At 33.8% G+C, this 20,665-nt stretch overlaps 1 protein-coding gene across 1 annotated transcript in view; it reads left to right on the forward strand.

Moving 5' to 3' along the window:
- The window catches only part of KCNH8 (potassium voltage-gated channel subfamily H member 8), a 192,345-nt gene that overhangs the window by 108,008 nt on the left and 63,672 nt on the right, over nucleotides 1-20,665 (forward strand). The window contains exons 6-7 of the mRNA XM_080582696.1: nucleotides 6,847-7,004; nucleotides 12,617-12,824. Coding sequence (XP_080438822.1) covers nucleotides 6,847-7,004; nucleotides 12,617-12,824 — 366 coding nt within the window. The remainder of the gene's footprint in view (nucleotides 1-6,846; nucleotides 7,005-12,616; nucleotides 12,825-20,665) is intronic.

Here is a 20,665-nt window from a genome sequence, read left to right on the forward strand (position 1 = left end):
TTTTTTTATACATAAAAATTATCTGTGATTGTTGTGCTAAATTGCTTTGAAAAGAAGGCAGAAAGGGGTGCTGTGCAGAAAACCCTCTAATCTCTTCAGTCTTGAACAGTGAATTCCATATGTGACTTGATAAGCCTTTGGTGTACTGGATGGCTTAGGGGAGTTTAAAGCAAGCATTTATCTCCTTCTCTTTTAAAGCTTTAGTTGCCTCAAAAATACTAATGTGCAATAAGTAAGCAAATCCTTTTCTTTAACCTTGATAACTACACACTGGAGGTTTTTGAGACAAACAAGAAGGAGAAGTTTTACCACTTTTATGGGTTTCATGACACCAGTTGGACAAAGTGCAGTATTTCTGTCTGTTGTGTTTTCCAAAACAGTAACCTGCATTGGGCTTTTTTTTTTTTTTTTTTTCTGTTGAGGAATACTTTAACTCATGAAACAAACATCTTTATCTTTGTTTCTTACCTATATCAAGCAAATCTGCATGAAGTAGTCATGCACATTGTTGGTGCTACTATGCTGATTTGTGAACGTGAATAATATGCAACTAACTCTACTGAGCACCTGTGGAGTTGAGTGAATCCTCTTGTGTATTATGAACCATATGAAACCATGCTAATTTCACATTTTAATACAACAGGTGGTTTCAAAACATTTTTCTAGCTTTATGAGTGCAAGGCCAGGATAAATTTTTTCTCTCTCTGATTTTATTTATATTTTCTGTTTAGTATGAGGATTTTGTTGAATCCAAACACTGTTTCTTAAAACTTAATTATAGACTGAAAGATCTTGGTCCATGGAACTAGATAGTCTTATGTATGTGTCTAAGTCACTGTGTTAAGACTCTGCACTATGTCTTGAAAATTTTAAAGTGCCAACAGAGTTCCAAAACAATAAAAACTTCACTGAACATTTTATTATTTTAGGAGACTCACCTCTAATAAGTAGAAGTGAGGAATGGGAGAGATCAAACTGTCAGAAATATAGTTTGACCTGTTACAAACAGTGTATAGGTTAACTAGTTAGTGTATGTCAGGTGATCTTAGCAAACAGTCTAGCCTCAAATTAAGGAAGACAGCATAAAATATTTCTGTCAGTGAAATATGGGAAGTAATTATCTTCCAGACCCAGCTCTGGCAGTGGAACTGGGCAATGGATCAAAACACATGATAAAGAAATCTTTTTTCTGATACCTTAAAGGAATGATCTAGTGTGATCCTGTCTCTGTGCTAAGTCTCTGCCTGTCTCTTCTCTTTACCCTCAGTAATGCAGTAATGGGGAAAAAAGTGCGTGGTGGCTTCTTGCATGTATTGGTAACATGCTCGAAGATATGAACTTACTTTGTGCAGTCTTAGTGTAGGCTACATAAAGAACATGTAGAGAAAGTCCAAATACCTCTTTTTTCCCAAAAAAGTTATGAAGAGAAAGAGATCTTCCATTTTCTTATGGAAAGAAAAAGTAACTCAATGCTGCAAAAGCTAATAATGAAAATCAGACATGCCTTTCTTCTCCCTAGCACATCTGCATACATGTATACATCCATCTCATGTGCCTAAGTTACATGAGTACATAAGCATTTCATACATGAATGTAACAATATATTTAGTATGATGCCGTGTTTGTTTTACATTGTTAGGGCATTTAACTTGAATCCAACTGATCCAAGTTCATCACATCATTTACTTGGCCATGTTTAATTTCCAAAATGAATACATGAATTTAACTGATGTAATAGTGTATCCAGTATATTCTATTTTGACTAATTTGTCTATCAATGTGTAAAAACGTGCAAAGGTCAGTTCTTCTGTCTGTATTTTGGAGCAGAGTAAACCAACAATTGAGTTTATAACATGAAGTAAAGTGAAGTCCAGATAGTTTCTGTAATTGTCTTTCTCTCTTTTTCTATAGATACCTTTTCTGTCTTGGATTTTAAATGTATTTTGCCTATGACATAGTGATATTTGGCTGATTTTATGTTTGGATTTGTCTTGGTACACAGTCATCCATCTTTTCTATTAAAAACTATCATAACATTGAAAACTTAATCATCCAAGATAAATCGTCTAGAAACTGTTTTGTTTATAAACAAACCCATAGTAACATCATTTTAAAACTGAGCAGCAAACCAGGTTTGGCTTTTGTTTTATGTGTTTAATATTCTGGATAATGCAAATCTTCAAATTACAATTATACAGGATGAAATAAATTGAGTTATAACCTCAGTGCGTATAAGTGTGCTGCAGAAAACAACTAGCTGGATAATTTGTCAAGAAGACATTTTTCTTAGTAAGAGACAGTGATGATTTCATGTCATTCATTAACTTATGGCATCAGTTATACTTTTATGTGTATTATTATTGCTATACGTTTAACATATGCAAGAAGGATCTGCTCCCTCAATTTTTTTGCAATTAGCAAACCTATTGACTTCTGGATTATCACTTTTAGGGTTGCTTTTTGTTTTTCCCCCTGAATTATTAAAATTATCCTGGCAAGTTTCCATTTCCTTAACATTTCTCCAATTTTATGAGGTTGTATTGAAAATTAATACTGGTGACTCAGTTTCAGACTTGTAATTTTGTTAACCGCTGATGTTTCCTGAATTTCAGTTGCATTTTTCTGTTTTACTTTGTATCTTACAGCTTTGTGGAGGCTTTTTTGTTTGGTCTATTGATTCGTTGGTTGTCATATGTTTCTTTTTTGTTTTTTAAACTAGCAGGGCTTAATGATTTTCCTTAACAATCTGATTGTTAATTCATGCCTAAAAATTGTTCAAATAATATATATTGATAAAACACTTGAAGCCTTAAAAAAATTCTTTTACACTTCCAAGTTCACATCATAGACTGTCATCTTTTCAAAGTGTACATGTATGATAAGATCATATTTTCCAGGTCCAGATGGTTACTGATTTTTAATCAAAAATAGCTTTTTTTTTTTTACCCCATTTAAATAGATTGTAACGTTAATTTATCCCAAATTCATATAACATTTCTAATCTCATGTTAAGTAATTATTCTTTTAGAGGCTTTTAAGAATCGTATAGTTAAGAATGCTTTTATAGCTGGTATATATCTGCATCTAAAGGTGCCGATGGTGGTGTGTTTATTGTCCTACACAATATGAACATATATTTTTCAGTAACTGCCTCCCTATTTGTAGTCATAAATTGTCCTAGAAAACAAGAATACCTACATTGTTTGTGCCTGTATTTCACTGCCAAAATAGAAGCAAACACATGAAAACTGAAGACAGGATGAAATATATCTGAAAAATAACTTTTGCCATCAACATTAAAGAGCATAAAAACAACACACAAAACAACATATTGTTTTAGAACTGGAACTCTTAACTTTTTTTTATTGTAAAATGGCAAAATATGTGTCAGAAGCGTCCTGTCTTCATGCATGAGCAATATGTATATAAATATATATATATATGTATTTGACAATGAAATTAAGTGTGCGTTTGTCTCACTACATATTGAAAATGAAAATCCAACAGATATTTTATAGTGCTTCTCTGATTCTGTTTTGAAAAAAAAAAAATAAAGAAAATTTCTAGGGTGATCAAACTAAAACTCAGTAGTTTGTTTTTTGTTTTTAAGAGTGAGGGTGGTGTTTTTTTCAGTTAAGAGGAAAAAATCACATATACATAATTAAGCATGATGTTTTATAGCAGCTACAAATTTCATCAGATCTTTTTGTGTTTCACAACATTATCTAACAATATAAATGCACAAAATGGATATCTCAAGGCAAATCTGAGCAGAATTAAAAGAGATGATAAAACTGACACTTTAATAACGTTATACCAATATTTGGCAGTGCTTTAGATGAATTCACACCTTTTGCCCCAGAAATATAGAGGCCCTTGGCCCCAGTTCTTCATAGCTTCCATCATCACAATGTCCTAGCAGCACATCACAGCAAACTTGGAGTAAAGCATCTATATAAGTAAGCTAAAGGAAAAAAAAATGATACTGCTGTTCTTAAGATGGATACACAGTCATAGATACTGAGTGATTGCATCTGTTCAAACATGTATAAGAGTTAGTAATTCATTTCAATGTCAGCAATTCCACTATTTTTAAAACAAAGTGTAAGAAACTTGTGAAGTTTGTGGGTGGATGCATTTCAGTTTCAAACTATTTTGAAGAAGAAGAGTGTAAACTCTGTTATAGGACTTCAGCAGTATTTTCTGCATGGGCTGTATGGCTTCTCTGTTCTAGTAACTGTGTTCATAAGGTATGAAAAGGTATTTCACTTTTAATGTTCTTTAAGCATGAAAATGTTCTGAAATAAAATTCTTGAAATGAAAAAAATGCATTAATATATACTAGTAGCAGTTCATGTTCCCTCAATGAGGCAGCATTTTCAATTGAGATTGTTTTATGTTTAGTTAATTTACTCAGTTAAAATGAACCCATTCAGGTACTACTTCTCTTGCTTTCCTTTAAACTAGCTGTCCTCATTATACTTGCAACAATGTTTTTGTCATTTCCAAAGCCAACTTCAGAAGTAATGGCACAGAAAACAAAAACTACAATAAAAATAAAAAGAGAAAACATGGTAAGAAATGAAAAACAATGTCCCTGATGAATGGAAATTTCAAGAAGTAAGAAAAATACCTAAGAATAAGAAGAACAACACAACACAATTGATTTGAAAAAATCTGGCTCATTTAAACTGAGCTGCGTAATATTTAATTATTTCATTTTCAGTGTGTGTGTGTTCTACATAAACACGTGTTTTGTTTTGGTTTTTTTTTTGTTTTGTTTTCTTTGTTTGATTTTTAAATAAATCATAGGAAAAAAAGCTTTTAATGCTCATTTTTGCATTTCACTGTCTGAGCAAAGTCTGTTCATTCACGCTTGCTGTTAGTTGTATTTTCACCAAATGAAAATTGCAGGATAAAATTATATCAGAAACTCAGTATTCATTTTCATGTATGTATAACAGGAAGAAATATTTTCAGGCATCATAAACTGCCCAGAAATCCAAGAGTAGATGAAACAACAGTCCTACTACTCCCCATTTCTTAGTTCTAACATGATGTGCAGTGTTTGTTACATTTTTTAATTATGCAGAGATTAATGTTGAGGTATACTTATAGTTTAGGACTTCACAGCTTTCTTTTTTTCAAGAATTCGCTGAATTGGAGCAGGTTTACCTGTGCTGGATTTGTGAGGAAAGGAAATATCTATATCCAAAGATAAAACAAATTTCTTAAATAGACTGAACCAATTAAATACTTACATTCTGTGTTTATTTCCATTTACAAGGCATATATCATCTTCCTATTCCTTCACCTTCACTGGCGGGCAAGAGGCTGGGTTTGGTTTGTAGGTTTTTCCATTTGGCACTTTTACCTCCCCTTCCCCAGAGGCTGTAAGAAACCTGTTTTTGGGGCAACAAACACTTCCCAAACACATGCACAGTCCTTGCTGTGCATAGTGAGGAACCAGCCTTCAGCAACAGCTGCCACCTCTGTGCAAGAGCAGCATGTAGAAGAAGCAGCTGCAGGCATATCTTGTGCATCATCTAACAGACAGAAAGAAATCAATGCTGCCATTGCTGCAAATGGTATAATGAATGCAGTTTCCTCCTTGTAACACTTTATAATATGCTACACAGATTACAAATTACACAGCTGACAAGTCCATTACACACCAAACTAATATCCAAAAAGCTGCCTCAAAGAAAGACCACTGGCTTTTGGGCTGCCAAGACCATCACCTTGAAGTTGTTTGTTTGTTTGTTTTAATTATTATTGTGAGAGAAAAAAAAAAAAAGAAAAAAGAAAAAAAAAAGACAATTACGTTCTGAACATCTTCCTGACACTTGGGATCTTTTTTTTTTTTTTTTTTTTTTTTTAATGAGATGGTCTTCAACATGAGGTGTTAGAATTTGCAAGGCAGTGAGCTAGTGATCTTGCTGTAAAACACCAACTTTTATGGTTCACTGCACTTCTTTCTGCCATTGTAAAAGTTATATAAGTAGTGCTCACAAATGTTGGTAGAAACTGGGTCCATAGCTTGAGGACAGATTATAGTCTTCATCTTGTAAGACATGAAAATAATTGAGACTGTTGTCAAGAGCTAAGCTTTTCTTTGAGTGTTAATGTGCTTTGGCAAGACATGTCAAAACTATATCTCGTATTGAGAGGCACTCATCCTGGAACATTAGATAGGAACATGTACAGTGCACAAGCCATGAAGCAATTCATATCACTTTTGTGATCACCATCATAACCCAAAAGCCTTTTTCTTTTTTTTTTCCAAATGGGTTCAGCACTTTTCTATTAAGAAACAAGTGGTTACCCTTGAGAATGACATTATTTATCATCTATGCTGGACAGTTATCACTGAAGGAAAGTTTCAAATTTGCATTTTAATTTAAGTAATTAATGTCTTGTGGTTTTGTTGTTTTCTTGTTTGTTTTTTTTTGTGTTTTTGTTAGTTTTTTAAATCTTAAAACGGTTATCAATAGGTTTTATGTACAACAATCATATCTTCATTTTTCATAAAAAAAGCTACAGTTGGAAAGTACTGTATATGGTACTGTTTAAAGAAGACTGTATTTATTTTAATTCAAGCTCCCTTTGAAATCAGCAAGTTTTAAATGTTTTGAATATTCTTTTTACTCTTGCAAAGAACGATTTTGTGCATCAATTGATTTAACTCTATGTATATGGATCTCTTACCAGCATATTTTATGGGTTTCTGTTTTAGATTCTGGTCTTTGCTATGCATAAAATAATACAATCAATGTTGTGGTGGGGATTGCTGTCCCGGAACAAAGAAATCACTGTCTCTGATTCTGTTCCTTTTTTGTCAAGCAGATATTATTTTAAATTTCCGAACAACATATGTCAGCAAGTCTGGCCAAGTTATATTTGAAGCAAGATCTATTTGTATCCACTACGTGACTACCTGGTTTATCATTGATTTAATTGCTGCACTTCCTTTTGATCTTCTTTATGCTTTCAATGTTACTGTGGTAAGTACTAACCATAGTCTATTTTAATAGTGTTTTTTTTTTTTTTCAGAAGATGGTTTTGATGTTTTGTTTTTGTTTTGTTTGTTTGATTAATTTTTTGTTTGCTTTTTCAAATCTGGAAACTAAAACTGAACGAAGTAAAATACATTGTTATCTTTTGCAGCTGCATTGAGTATTTTTACTTTGAATGCTAAAGGAAGAAATAGAATGTAATCTTACATGTTAATTAAAGGTGTTATGAGGTTGGGTGTCAATGTGGTCATACATTAACATGAAAGCCATATATGTAAATATCTGATCCATTATCCTTAATTTGTATATAGTTGCACTTAGTTCATTATTGCTTACTGTACTCAAATATAATTCTCTGTGGCCTTTGCTTTCTTATGCTGTGTTCAATGATTGAATTTTTCAAGTTTCATAAGTGGTTATGGTGGTAATCATTGTTATGGCCGGTAGAATACATTCTTCACTCCTATAGGAATCTTCTTTCTCTTTACTGACAGGCATTCTAATGCAAAAATTACAGCATGATAAATTTTAAGTATCATGCTAATTTATTTGTGTTCTAATATATATTAGGGTGATCATTAGCTTTGGTTTCAATTCAGCTTTGTTATGTATTTAATTACAAAATGCTTAAGCCACTTTGAAAAATGTGTGGGTCCAATGTCTGTTGATTCCACTTAATGTCAGTTGTGGTGGGTTACATTTGCGTTGGTTAACTTGTGCTAAGACAAAGGTTTTTCTTCTCATAGTCCTATTAACAATAGTAGAGTAAGAATGTACTAATCAAAATTAAATAGAATTAGAAAGTTTAATATTGGAAAGATAGTGTTGGCAGAGATTTCTCAATTTTGTGGATTTTTCACATTAAGAGACTTAGGGTTTTAAGCTGTTTGCTTTCCAATTCTCAGGATTTTGATCTTCACTGAACAGATGCACTCAATCTCATTTTCATTAAATGTGAGTTAGAGACATGTACATAGATGATAGGATAGACAAGTATCAGAAAGCAAAACGCTAGTCAGTAAAACTCCTGTGTAAGGTATCCTGTTTGTTTTTATTCATTTAGTTTCATTTCCTTCAGTGATCTCCCTTTTCATTCCATTTGTTATATTAAGAACTGTCAATCTTATGCTAGTAGCTTTTAAAAACAAGCAGTTAATAGATCCACGTTCTTCAATTACTGTGTTGTTTGTTTTGTTGTTGTTGTTGTTTTGTTTATTTATTTGTTTAAACAGTGAGTAATCTATTTAAATGCACTACTATCTCAGTTTGTCCCTTACATTAAAACTGAATAGCCACCATAAATATGTTGGTTTAACTTCTGTTATGATTTTTTCATTGGATGAACCACGTCTGATCTATTTCTTCTTTATTGTTGTTCAGGAACTGATATTCTTTCTGTAGTAACTTACTGAAAATAAAGCATTATCTAATAATTATTTTTACAGTTTAAAAAGTCACAATATTACAAATGTTACTATAATATGATTAGCACATATCTGCTGTTTGTTATTTCTTTTAACTTTTTATTCCCTAACAAGATCACTAATATGGTGGCTAAGAATATCCAGAAACACTGATTAATTGTAGATCCTTCATGAGATGATTAAGGATAGATTCAGTCCTCAACACTTAACTCCTCAAGTAATAAACAATATATAGCCATGTTGATCTAGAAATTAGAATTGACTGACAGGCTTAGCTCCCTGTATGCCCCAAGAGTTAAATGTCTCATTAAAAGTTTTCCAAGGTACAGTCTGTTTCTTTCATTTGCTCTGGCCCAATTTCTGTAGCTAGCTGCTGTATAGTAATGACCAATACACAATGGTCAAGGGCCAACCCTTTATTCCCTCTGGCAATCGAGATGAAATCCAGAATGTAGAAGTCTGTACCCTGTATTCACCCTCACAGACTTAATTCTTTTGTTATCTGTATGATTCCTCAAAGGGAACACAGTGCCTTACTACATTGTATTTTCCATAGTGGTAAGACAAGGCAACAGTTAATATAATCCTCAAGATTGCAATGACTATCAACTGTTTCAAGAGTGGGGGGAGGTGTGAATCACATTCCACTGTTTTTAGACTTTATTGAGTTAATAAGCTATTTCCTCATGTCTGTTCTCAGATTTTCACTCCATCGACTCTCAGATGTTGCCTCAACAGAACGGTGAGAAGGGGCATCAGGGAGCATCTCACTCCTTTGCTGTTCAGGCCCCGGCACAAAGGCCAACTCTTTAGGGATGCTCTAAATTCTGCAAGCTAGGTATAGTGCCATACATACATGGGTATGTATGGCACATATATATCATCCTCTGGTTGGAGATTTGTGTAGTTAGAGCGTGTGAAAAAGCTGTGGAGTCTCTTGCCATCTGTGGAGATATTTCAAAAGAAAAAGGTGAAACCTTAGGAATTGGTCCTACTGCCTTTACACCTTGCAAGGATTCTGCACTATCACTGATGGATAAAAATTCAGCAATCTGAGACCTCAAGCATGTTTCTTCCTAACCTCAGTGCCTGCTGAGACCCTAGCTTCTCTCATCGTGGTATTCATCTGATGTAAGGGATCCCTTCATCCATGGAAATGTTCTGTGAAATGCTGCCGAAGCAAAAAACAGGCTGTTAAGCACTAGTCATCATGATTTAATTTGCTCATCTCTGAGTAACTATTGGTGGTATAGAGCCAGTAAAAAAGAAAAAAAAAAAGTCACTTTTGGAGGAAAGCCCGTTAACCAAGCAGACAAAAAGAATTAAAGATCACTGCCACTAAAACTTAAAATGTATCACATTCCCTTATTATTTCCTTTTTGTCATAGGACATAATGCTTCCAAGCAGAGAATTCCTTCACTACTTTTGTTGCAACTTTATTTCTCAGTACTTCTCAGTATCACAGAATGCTATGAATGAGTTTTTGTTGGTTTTAGATAAAATTCTGACTCTGTCACTTTGACAGAAAAAGGTTAACCCAGCTAGTCTAAAATGATTAACCAAATGGAAAATTTAGTTGGCTTTATATCTGTGGGCAGAGCAAAATCTACACAGACACAAGTATGAGTGCTGATTCCTCACTTTGTCTTTCTAAATTTATGACAAAGAACAGAAAGCTGCCTGATGGCATTTGAGGTCTTTCAATGACAGATTAGACACAATAGAAGAAGAGTGTTTGGCATAACTAATGAGGAAATTCATTGCAATTATGTATGATTAATTACATCTGTGTTCAAATTTATGAGCAAATTATTTTGGAATGAGGCAGTCTTTGGGCCCTAAAATGAAATGTATCCACTTTAAAAAAAAAAAAAATCCATTTCTGATTTTCTATTTATATACCCAGCAGTATTTTGTAACCTAATAAAAATGGTAATGATTTAGTCACAGATAATAACTGACTGGGTGCACTTACAGTAACAGTACTTTTGATATTTCTTATTTATGAGAAACTGATTAAAAGAATAATTTCACGTCATCTGTCACTATTTGTTTGTGCTGTGGAGGAACATAAACAATCATATAAAGATAAGGGCTCCATAGTGATGAACACAGCACATATATGCCATCTATATTTATATTTATATATTACTGCAACACCTGTGAGTGTCAGTCATGAACAGGGACCATTTCTGTTAAGAGCGCAACAAATAGAGCCATGTTTAGCTCAAACAAGCTTATGAGTGAGATAAAAAATGGAGACAGGGAAAAAAAAAAAAGACTGGGAAATGTGTTGCCAGAGAAAAAGAGTCATTTGTTATGATGAACATGACATTCATTTAGAATAATTGTATTTTATTTGTAATATAATTATTTTAATACAAACAAGGCAATTCCATCAAATATTTTAGGGCCTTCTGCCCCAAACTGCAAATATTCTTGTGCTTAAGGACACAGACTTAACTAATTTCACTGACTTATAGTAATAGACAAAAGAATTGCAAGAAGAGAGGACCCTGTATTAGCTTGTGTGCTCTCATGTCAAATCTTATTCCTCACAGCTGTGAAATTCAAAGTCATTTAAACAAGTGTCATGTTTCTGGGTTTTTTTGTTTGTTTGTTTGTTTGTTTTTGTTTTCCCTACTATGTCTATGAGAAAAAATATAAAGGCTCTTGTGAAAAAAAAAATATATATGGGCAGTGAATAGTACATGAAGGTCAGGAGAGAATTACTTCTGCACTATCAAAACTGTAGCAGAAACAAGAATACTTGTCTTTTTTATTTATTTTTCCTTATAGTTTTCCCACCTAATCTCTTAATTTCTGGGGTTGGAATAAAATCAATGGTTCATTAAGCCTTCATGAATAAATTTAAAATACTCCATGTTACAAAGCTTATCAGGCAACTTGCACCCACTTGTTAGAAAATGCACACCTATGAAATGAAGATTTCAGGTTATTAGTGTTGGTAATAGAAGCAGAAAGGTTTAACTTCAGGTTATTCTGGATTATCATAAACAAAAGATGTTGATCCAACAATGCTTTGAGACTTTCTTTTCAGAGAGCTCATTACATTGCTTTGGGAGTGCTATGAAAAGATATGTCAAGTTTGACACTATTTTTTTTTCAGTCTGTAGATGTATGTATCCTGTATTTGCCAAGTATCTAGTAAACCTTAATCCTAATGTCTCATTAATGAAGGAAAGAATGCTTGCTATTAACGAAAATTGTGCATATTTAGTTTTTGAAAAAATAGAAAATGTGTTGTATTCTAATCTGCATATTGTTTGCTAAAGCAGGTGAAGCATGAGCCGAGAATATTCCATGAAAAGCTGGGAGGTACACAAGCTCTGGTGTGGATATAGGTTGGAGGATGCTCTGGATAGGATGGGATGGTTCAGGGACTTCTTGCTTTGTGTATTTCTGCATCTTCTCTGGGGCCAGAGCCCATAATCCTCATACACCTAGAGTTCTGAGAATATTTTTTTGTTTTTGAAACATACACTTGAAAGGCAATAGTCTTTTAGGTAAGGAATTTTCAAACTAGTATTGGAAGTTTTAATGGACTCTGTCTGACAGAGTCTTTTGGACTCTGAGTTAGTACAGTGCAGTAAAGGAACCGAGGCCCCTGAACACAAGTTTAAATCTGAACAAAACATCTGAGTCTTCATTCACCTCTCTTGCTTCCTTACTCTGCAAAATATCTGCTTTGTGTTGTTGCCTCTTCCAGGTTTAATTATTAAGCTGATTTCATGTCATGTATATTTAAGTGGAGCTATGCCTACTGTTTTTTTGTCTGTTAGCAGAAACTGAAGATCATTGTGTGTTTGAAGATGCTTATTTTGTTGTTTCACACAGGAGTCAAATGAACCTTCAACCAGTCTGATAATTTAGTTTCTTTTCTAGAGCAGGGAAAAATCTAGTTCTGTGCAAACAATTTTTTATGTTAAATCCAAAGGAAGACATTACATTGAAAAAATTCAAAAGGAAAGATATCTCAGGATTTCATTGTATGGTTTAAATCAGAAGTACTAAAGTAACTAAAATAAGTACGTACACAACAAAAGTAAAACTCCATACAACTTTAGAGGATGGAGTTTCCATTCATTGCAGCAAGAGAATAGGGTGATAGAAGTCAAGAGCTGACAAGTTGTTTTCTCTGTTTGTTCTCTTAGGTTTCTCTTGTCCATCTCCTAAAGACAGTGCGGTTGCTCCGCCTCTTGCGTCTCCTTCAGAAGTTGGATCGTTACTCCCAGCACAGCACAATTGTTCTCACACTTCTCATGTCCATGTTTGCCTTGCTTGCTCACTGGATGGCTTGCATTTGGTATGTCATTGGGAAAAGGGAGATGGAACAGAATAACCCCCTTACCTGGGACATAGGTAAGTTATTCTTTCCACCATATACATATATACATGCGTATGTGTAAGTATACAAAAATATATGTATAAACCATTCAGTGTTTCTTGGCTTTGTACCATATGTAAACCATATGTATATGTACCATATACAATTATTTAATGCTGGTTTTAGAGAAAAGGAATTGCTTAAATCCCATAATTTTTAGTTAGCAGGTTGTACACTGAATGTATGTATTTCTTTAAAGTTAACTATCAAACAAGTAAAGGACAGAAATTTGCACTAAAAATGTTGGAATCTGTATCAAGTCATATAAATTCAAGATGTGTTTCTCAAGATTTTGAAAATTTGATTCCTAAGTAGTCTTCTCTAAATTTATAAACTGAAAAGTGAATTTCTATCTACTTCAATAAGAAAAAATAATTCTCCTTTAAACTCTAAATACTATGTGTTTGAGCTTTGGCATAAGTCTTTCTTTGGCATAGTTTTAAATGATCAGTTTTAAGCACGGAGGAGGAGCAATGGGGGGTGGAACCTTTTCCTTCCTTCCTTTTTTCCTTCCTTCCTTCCCGTCACTAGCTCTTTTAAACATCCACTGAATGAGTTGTCCAAATTACATGGCTAAATGGTAACAAAAACATTCAATAAGAAAAAACAGTCTGTGGGCAATTTCTAACTGAAGAGATTGGTGCTCTGAATTTCAGATCAGCCTGGAAAAGAGGGTTAAAATGGAAAGAAAATGGAAAAAGTGGAAAACAATTAGATTTTTTAAAGTGTTTCCATGTTTAGGAAAACAAGGATCTAGATAGGAAAGAGCTAAACAGATGGTGTAGCACAGTAGAAAACAAAGTTTATTCTGTTTTTGCAAATTAGACAATTTATTAGCAGAGATTCCCTCAAGCATGCTGATTATTCTTTACTGTACAGTGAAAGCAGATAGGCCCTGAAATGTATTCAAGATAAAAAATCCCTTTGGAAATATTGTTTAGCAGATTTAGCTGTGGTATTTTTGCACAGACGACAAGGTGTTTGTCAATGGATAGATGGTATTGGACCTGTCAAGTTACATTGAGGGTTTAGTTTCCAACCCACACTTCTTTCTGTTTTCTTTGAATATTCCAGATTTACTCTTTAGATTCTAAACTTTTTGTTTGTTTGTTTGTTTAATTTTTATTGTTATTTCTAAGGGTTGTATTCCTTTGTGATATTGCAACGGGAAAACAATATACTTTGTATAGGAACCTTATATAGGGTCATTTGACTTTACTGTGGAGATATATCTTTTACTGTATTTTTCAGATGGCATATCAATATTAAGCATCCCTTTTTCTCCCTTTTTCTTCTGGGTCCTTCTGCTTTCTGTTTTTTAATTTTACTTGTATTTACCTTTCACCTAAAATCTATAATGTGTTACCTGAAGCAGGAGATGAAAGAAGGCCAGTGATAAAATTAACTGGGAGGAGGAAACCCTGCTAGTTTTCCTTAGGCTTTTAAATACTAAAAACATAATTAAAATTGTGTGAATAATTTAGGTTATATAAGTTATCTGTAAGAGGAACAGAGTGAATATGAGACTGTTTCATAAACAAACAATATCTGATGGTGAGACAGAGTTTCCTAGAAGGAAAAATGGTTGTTGGGGGAATGATGCAAACACCTCTGGCCAAAGGATCATGAGGTGTATTTGAACATCATTATCTACTATTCTTATCTCCTTCAATTTCTTCCTTCTCTCTAAACCCCATTAAATATCTAATAAAGATACATCTGAAGGGAAAATTACAAGTATGTTAAAAGTGCCTGTCCTCAGATGAGGTGAGGATGCTGTGCAAGGAAGAGGAAAAAGGAAAGAATGTTCAATAAATCTCTCCAGTTTGCCCATAGCTTACTTTAAGCTATTTTATTTTTTATTTTATTTTTTTATTATTATTATTCTAGTTGGTTGTTTATTTCTCTATAAACCTGGTCCGTAACCTGCTGTCGAACACCTCACAGAGGGCAAACCTCTCAAAGAAAAGACTGCACCTGTAGGGGATAATACACAAAGAAAGCCCACTGTGCACAAATTGGTCAAATACTGGTAACAGAAAAACAAATCCAGAAATAATAATAATAATAATAATAATAATAGAAAAAAGGAAAGTCTCTCTGATGGGAAGTAGCTGTGAAAAAATATTGTCAGCTTGCGTACGCCACAAATTATAGCCTATTTCAAAGCATCCATCACAGTCCTTGTGATGAGGATGGGCTGCATCATTGCCTCCCCCCTGGGTGGGGCTGCTGGCAGTCCCAACTATCTTTTTAGAACAAAACCTAGTTTATTCAGAACAGAGCCATTTCATGTAAGTCTTATTTGTGTCTCAGTGAAGAATGCTCTTACTGGGTTTCCACACATTTCACATCTTCTAGTGGGCTTCCTAGGAAGGAGTTGCTCCTTAACATCCTCCCACTGGCTTGTCTCACCATGAGACTTGTTTCCTGCAGTCAGTGCACCTCCCCATTGCAAAGGCCAGGGCACTTCTTAGCCTCATGCACTCTTAAGCTAAGCCTCCCATCTGGCAAAACTGCCTATTTGTTCAGCTTACAACTTGATTTTGTTTCATTTTTTTTGCCCCAGATGTGTGTTTGTGTATTTTTGTCTGGAAAGCTATTCTACCACCTTCATGGATAGTCTCTGAAATATTTAGATGCTATAAATGTATAATAAAAATTATACTACAATGAGTCTTGCAAAGCTCATGCAGTTATTGTGCAGCAAATCAAAGTGATAGTAGTTCCATATCTGTCAGAATGGTTATTTCTGAGGTTAAATATTTATGACTCATGTTTTGTTTTTAAGGGAAACAGTTTTAAAATATTTAAATGTTTAAAAAGTATTGGAAACTGGTTAAAACAAAAAAGATCAGAAAATTCCAGAGACCTTGCATAAAGCCATTATTTTGCAAAGACCACTTCAGCATTGATAATTTTTTTATTTAAGATTGTGTGTCACATACATGAACTGAAACAAAATATTAAGTAATTCCTTCAGTCAGTGCAAATCCTATTACTCTATGTATGCAAGCTTCTTGCTGATGAAATATAGTGAACTTAAATCTTGGTCCTCTGTGCTATAATCTTTGCCACTCTGGTGATACAGAGATGATTATATTAACTAGCCTTTCTTTTAACCTTAAGGAAACTTCAAATGACCATTCTACTACACCATTCACACAGCATCTGTGTGGGGGATATATTGAGAAGACGTGATTTAGGGTATAAGTGATTATGCAAATTAAAATGAGATTTTGAGATCATAGTGAATCACAAACAAATAATGCACACAGGAGAAAATGTGCTTCTGGGTATAATAAAGGTAATGATTGTAAGGTATTCTAATGATTGTAAGTATTCTGTTCTCTTGCATGAAGGCTTCAGCTGGAACTTTTTCTAAAATTTTGGATAATGCATAAGAGATTTATTAATGCAGGCAAGGCAGTAGAGTGTGGTCCTTATTCTTTGTTGGCAGGTTTTCATTTTTAAATTTTTGATTTAATTATATTAATACTGAAGCTAGAGGCTCAAGTTTCTGTCAGTAGAGCTTATATAAATTTCATTTCAAGGAGCATTAGGAGGCTCTGTAATTGACATCATTAAAAAATATATAATACAAAAATAACATTCCTCTACTTTTTCATTAAACAGAATATGTCTCCCCCTTGGAAACTATACATTTTATTCTTCACTGGAGTGTCTCAGCCAGTGTCTACATGAAGAAGTAGTGCCTTGGGTATGGATACTGCAATGCATACAACAGCTGAAATATAGGGACAGGTTTGTTCTAAGAAGGGAAATCCACTCCAAGACTAAAAAGAAAAAAATATTTTTATGTGTGCATCTATTTTTGAGGAGAGAAAAAAAGAAAAAAAAAAAAGCTCAGAAAGCTTGTGTCACAGATTCAAGACTGAGATCTTGCTAACACTGAAAACCAACATTTTAAACTGTAATGCTGTAACATAGTACTTTGGACCTTGCTGTGCTATCAGATATGCACCATAGCCCAGATCTCACAACATTGACTTTAGTGGGAGTAGCATTTGGTTCTCTGTATCTCTTCCTCTGGCCAATTTAAACAAATGAGGTGCTTAATTTGCATTTGGATTGGGGCAATGGGAGTGATAATGTTCTCCCTACGAAAATACACAGAACAGAAAAGTATATGTACTTTGTGTGCTTTGTTCTTAGTGGTTGTAATTGTAAGCCATCCCCCTCCCCTCCCCCCCCCCCGAAAAAAAAGCCATGTTGTGGCAAAATGAGAAAGATGGGGAGGGAGGGCAGGGGGGGATATTACTGATGAACTGCCATGATGAAGTGGCATTGAGACATTTACTAGTGTTAAAATCTAGATCTTCAACATCTCTTACATAGCTCTTATCTTGATTTTTTAACTGACTATGTGGGGTATTTAGAAGATATTCACTGTGGACACGGCCTTGAGGTGCTAGAGATCTTTACCTCAGCAAGTTTTTCCTCCTCAGAAAGCAGTGACTCTTTGTGCAGCAGCTTAACTCTTATATCCAATAAAAACATGTCTGATAAAAAGCTTTGTTAAATTATTTGCTATTACATTCCATGTTGTTCTCCTTGCTTGTTCTCATGGGTGAAACAGACGTTACCATGACACATGGCACGATTTTCAGCCATCTGTAAAAATAAGATTAATTTTCAGTTAACAGACACAGAACAGAGGCTCGACTGCGTTGAGGTTCCTGACTGATCCTACCACTGTAATTCCTTTGACTTCAATGCATTGGTGCTCATTTCTGTATGTTTAACAATAATCAGATTAAGGCATAGATAAGGGTCTTTATTGTATATCTGTGGTTTTGAATTATTATACGCAGTTCCCTTTCAAATTCTTATCAAATATAAGAAAAGACTTCTAGATCTGTCTCTATAAGAAACAGATTATATTGAAAATGTTTCCTCAATGCTAAAAGCATTCATTCTGTGAGAAACATATGAGCTGTTGAATCTCACCTGTCTTGAGCGTAGCAAGAAGATTAGGAGAAGGCCAAGAGTCAGGAGGCTGCTTCCCATAGACAGTCAAAGCTGTCAGGTATAATTTTTGTAATTGTCTTGCAAAAATTCCTTGCTGACCACCAGAAATTCATCTGCAACTTTCTGTTATTCCACCCACAGTATCACTTATAACATCCAGACTATGGAGGGGTTGTTATTAGAGCACAAATAAATAATAAATAAATAAATAAATAACCCATACTTTTGTACAAAATCAAGTATGTTCACTTTGGGAGAAGCTTTAAAAACAGGTCATTAAACAGCATTCTTCACTTATTTACATCTATTTCCATAGAATACCTCCATTCTCATTTCAGGTTTTTATTCTTTTTATATCTAAGACTCTTGGCTAAAAATCTGTATTCTAGAATAAAATATTGGGTTAGCTTCACTGCTCCAAACACACATTCATCAGGTTAGAAATGGCATGTGTAGATTTATGAATCCTTGCAGGGAAAAATGAACTTTATGCTGACTGAATTGCAAAGGACATCATTCACAAGCCATGATCAGTTGTTCATCTCAATCTCCCATCTCTGTACCTGAATGTTTGATTTTAATCTTTTCATCTGCTTCATTATGTTTTTGATTACTGGTATTTTTAATATTTTGTTGTCAGCAATAACAGAATCTATTACTTTGGAACTCTAGTCCTTTCTAATTTTTAAGAGGTGGCTTTAAGAAAAGGAATAAAAGATACAGTTGTATCTTGCATAAGTGCTGACATTTTCAGTTTAGTAAAATGAATTATAATGCTATATAACCTGGGAAAACTGTATTGAAGGCCCTTTTTTTGTGTGTGTGGAATATACATATATCTGTTTGTCTGTCTATTTTGGATATCAGGAGGAGTGAATTAATCTGGCTGAAAATTAATTTCTAGTTTATATATGAAGGAAATGGTTGATGGCTGCCAATCTTGTGAAGTATTCTGGGCCATCAGTGTCTTAGAGACTCAGTCTCTAAATTTGGGTTATTTCTTGTAGCACTTTCATAAAATAATTAATCTGTGGATTGTGTTACATGACTAATGAATATATTAATTGGATAAAGCAAGACAACTACTTTGAAGCCATGACAATTTTCAAAGCACCCATCTCACAAATAATTACGAACTGCATTTATTACCTTGTATATTCTTTGAAAACAAACAAACAAACAAAAACAAGGAAGTACCACAATACTGAAGTATTTACCAGTGATAAAATAGCCTAACACAGTTAAAAAGAAATATGAAAGGAGAATGCCTTTCTCCTCTTCTAAGAACTAAAATAGTTTAATTATAATCATGAAGAAATTATAGTGAATAAATGCATTTAATCATTTCAAAACAACTTTGAAATATTTCTTTAAATTGTGATAAATACCTAAATAATTAAAATAATTCCAGTGTAGAATGCTAGATTTGAGACATGATTCGAAGAAACTTATGGTAAGAAATATTTATGAAAGAAATCTTTTTCTTTTATCTTCTTTATCTTTTACACTTTGGAATAAATATGAGCAGAGGATGATTTTTTTTTGTTTTGTTTTGTTTGTTTGTTTTGTTTTGTTTTGTTTTACTTGTTTGTCAGTCTTTTAGAATAGACAGAGAGAAATTTAACTGCCACAAATAGGTTTATAATAGTATAGTAATATAATAATAATAGGTTTACACTTGTAATCACCTCACCATATGCTGGAAATTCATGTGGAAACACATTCTGTGCAAGGTGAGGACCTACCTATATAGGTCTCATAAAGGCTTATCTGAAAATGTGGCCCTCCTTTTCTGCCTGCTTTATAAGTAATATATACATTTTAGGAAAGTTTTTGTTTGTTTGCTTTAAATTAACAAACATCCCACATTTCAGACCTATGTATACCATACCTTGTCAGGATTTACAATATAAATTTAAATTTAAAAATAACCTTAAATCTAATTTTGTGGAAATCATTCAATTTTGCATTTGAAAACCCAAAATATTCTGTGTTTGACAGAGCTGTGGGAAGCCAAAGTATCATTTGTTGAACTGAACTGAAACATTTCCTTTATGTTAAGTTTAACATTAATTTGTATCTCAGCTGCTTTGAGCCTTAGTCAGTTTTATTCTGTCATTCTTCCCTGCTTTTCTTTTCTACAGGCTCAGTTCCTTGATTAAGCTACATTTTCCTTTGCATACCGTACCTTGCCTTCTGATTGAACCATTCTAGTAATCACAAAATACCCCAGGACTAACATACCCTATTGGATTTGCAGTCCAGACAAGATAGGGATGAAAGTACCTTATTAAAAGGATTGTGAGGTTTTTATGTATTCAGTAATACAATTCCAAGGTTTTGTACCTAGGACAAAAATTTTGGACAATTTTTAAGTGAAAAGTAAAAATCTGGTGTGTGGATGAAGCCCCTGAGGTTTGACAAAGTTGAAAATGTCCTGCTGTGTCTAACTGCAGATTACCTACATATAGTTCATTAATTCCACAAAACATTTTTTATCTCAGTGGAAAAACTGTATCTGGACCAATTTCTCCAAGTGTAATAGAAATTTTCAGTGCTATGTACAGGGGGAAAATCTGCTTAGTATACACCCGATGAGGGAATAGTCCCAAGAGGTAAAGTAAAACCATGATCTTTCCACACAGCTTCTGTAACAGAAACAGTGTAGAGTGTAATTTCTTGAAAGTTGCAAATATTCTGTATAAAAACCTTGCTCAGTCAATCATTACATCAGACTCTTTATGCTTAAATGCTGTACTTTTGATCATAGAGTTTTGGCTGGAAAGAACCCCTGGGGTTTAGCTAGTTCAGCTAGCTGGCTGTA

Source organism: Anser brachyrhynchus, assembly GCF_964034855.1.
Source record: "Anser brachyrhynchus genome assembly, chromosome: 2".
Lineage (NCBI taxonomy): Eukaryota > Metazoa > Chordata > Aves > Anseriformes > Anatidae > Anser > Anser brachyrhynchus.